General features: G+C 33.7%; 1 protein-coding gene across 1 annotated transcript; it reads right to left on the bottom strand.

The window, feature by feature from the left end:
• Positions 1-724: 724 nt before the first annotated feature.
• On the bottom strand, positions 725-1,207 carry LOC147515719 (uncharacterized). The gene has a single exon (XM_086594500.1). It carries the CDS (start codon positions 1,163-1,165, stop codon positions 749-751), a length of 417 nt encoding a protein of 138 aa, XP_086450626.1. The 5' UTR covers positions 1,166-1,207; the 3' UTR covers positions 725-748.

Below are 1,207 nucleotides of genomic sequence, written 5' to 3'. Positions count from 1 at the left end.
GTGTAGTGTATATGCTAAGCAGTTAAAATCGGTTTTCGAAACTAATCAGTCGAGAAGCGATATGCGATTAATCGGTGATTTAATCGATTATATCGGATATATATATTTGACGTTTTCAAAATATATAATAGTATAACCATACCAAATATTTCTAAACAATGATCCGAGATACAACAAAAAATATCAAATTCTCATAATCACCTCTAACTAGCTTAATTTTGGAGTACTACTGATATGTCAAACACAAAAATTACATTAAATATTTAAAGGAATAAGGGGATTGAGAAGCGATAATATTTATTAAAGAGATAATACAATAATTTGTATATTTAGTTTTCGTTGAGGGGTAAATAAGTAAACTCTTAGTTTTGTATATTGATTGGGTTCTATTATTATTAATACGGTTTATTAATACGGTTTAAGAATCTAAATTGTTAATTTTACGTATTTTTTTGGATAGGGAACCGATATTTTTAATAATTTTTTCTTCTCAGTTTAGAGAGAAATCAGTCATCTCGGCCGATTAATCAGTCAATTCGGTGATTAAATCGGTTTGGTGAGAAAAATTAAAAAATCAGTAAAAACTAATCGGTTTACAAGCGATACCAATTAATCAACCGAGATATCCGATATTAGTAGCATAGCCTACATGTTCCATAGTTTGAGACTACATTATACAAAAGAGGTCCATAGACCTTAATAATAAAAATTACGCAAACTCAAACCAAGAAATGACATGAACCAAGCTTCATGGTTGTGGGGGAAAGATGCGCGAATAGGGAGATAAAACAACATCTTGCACAAACTTTCTTGGATTATTTGGATCACGAACCCAACGGATTTCACTCATATTAGGTGTCTCGACAAATGTCAAAGTAAACTCTCCTACCTTCTCAGTCTTCCCTCTCCTGCCCGCCCTCAACACCAGAAGGTTGTTCTGGTATGAGAAAATGCCATTAGTTAAACGGATTATATCACCGGGATCAAATGCATCACACTCAGTTCCCCACAGCAGGAAGTGAACTGAGGCAGTGTTATCTGCAACCAAGGCTAAACAAGTCTCTTCCTGACCTTCTTTTGACAGCTTATCATCCTTTTGTACTAGTATGAATTGTGTGTTTATTGTGTTTTGAGCAGAAACACTTATGCCTTTTAGGACCACCATTTTTTCAAAGCGGCTACAACCTGAGGTTTAATAAAAAGAAAT

Source organism: Coptis chinensis, chromosome 2, assembly GCF_015680905.1.
Source record: "Coptis chinensis isolate HL-2020 chromosome 2, ASM1568090v1, whole genome shotgun sequence".
Taxonomy (NCBI): domain Eukaryota; kingdom Viridiplantae; phylum Streptophyta; class Magnoliopsida; order Ranunculales; family Ranunculaceae; genus Coptis; species Coptis chinensis.
This window is presented reverse-complemented; position numbering and strand designations above follow the sequence as displayed.

Bases quoted from the DNA above. Each gene is read 5' to 3' on its own strand.
- LOC147515719 (XM_086594500.1), bottom strand. From the start codon at position 1,165: ATGGTGGTCCTAAAAGGCATAAGTGTTTCTGCTCAAAACACAATAAAC.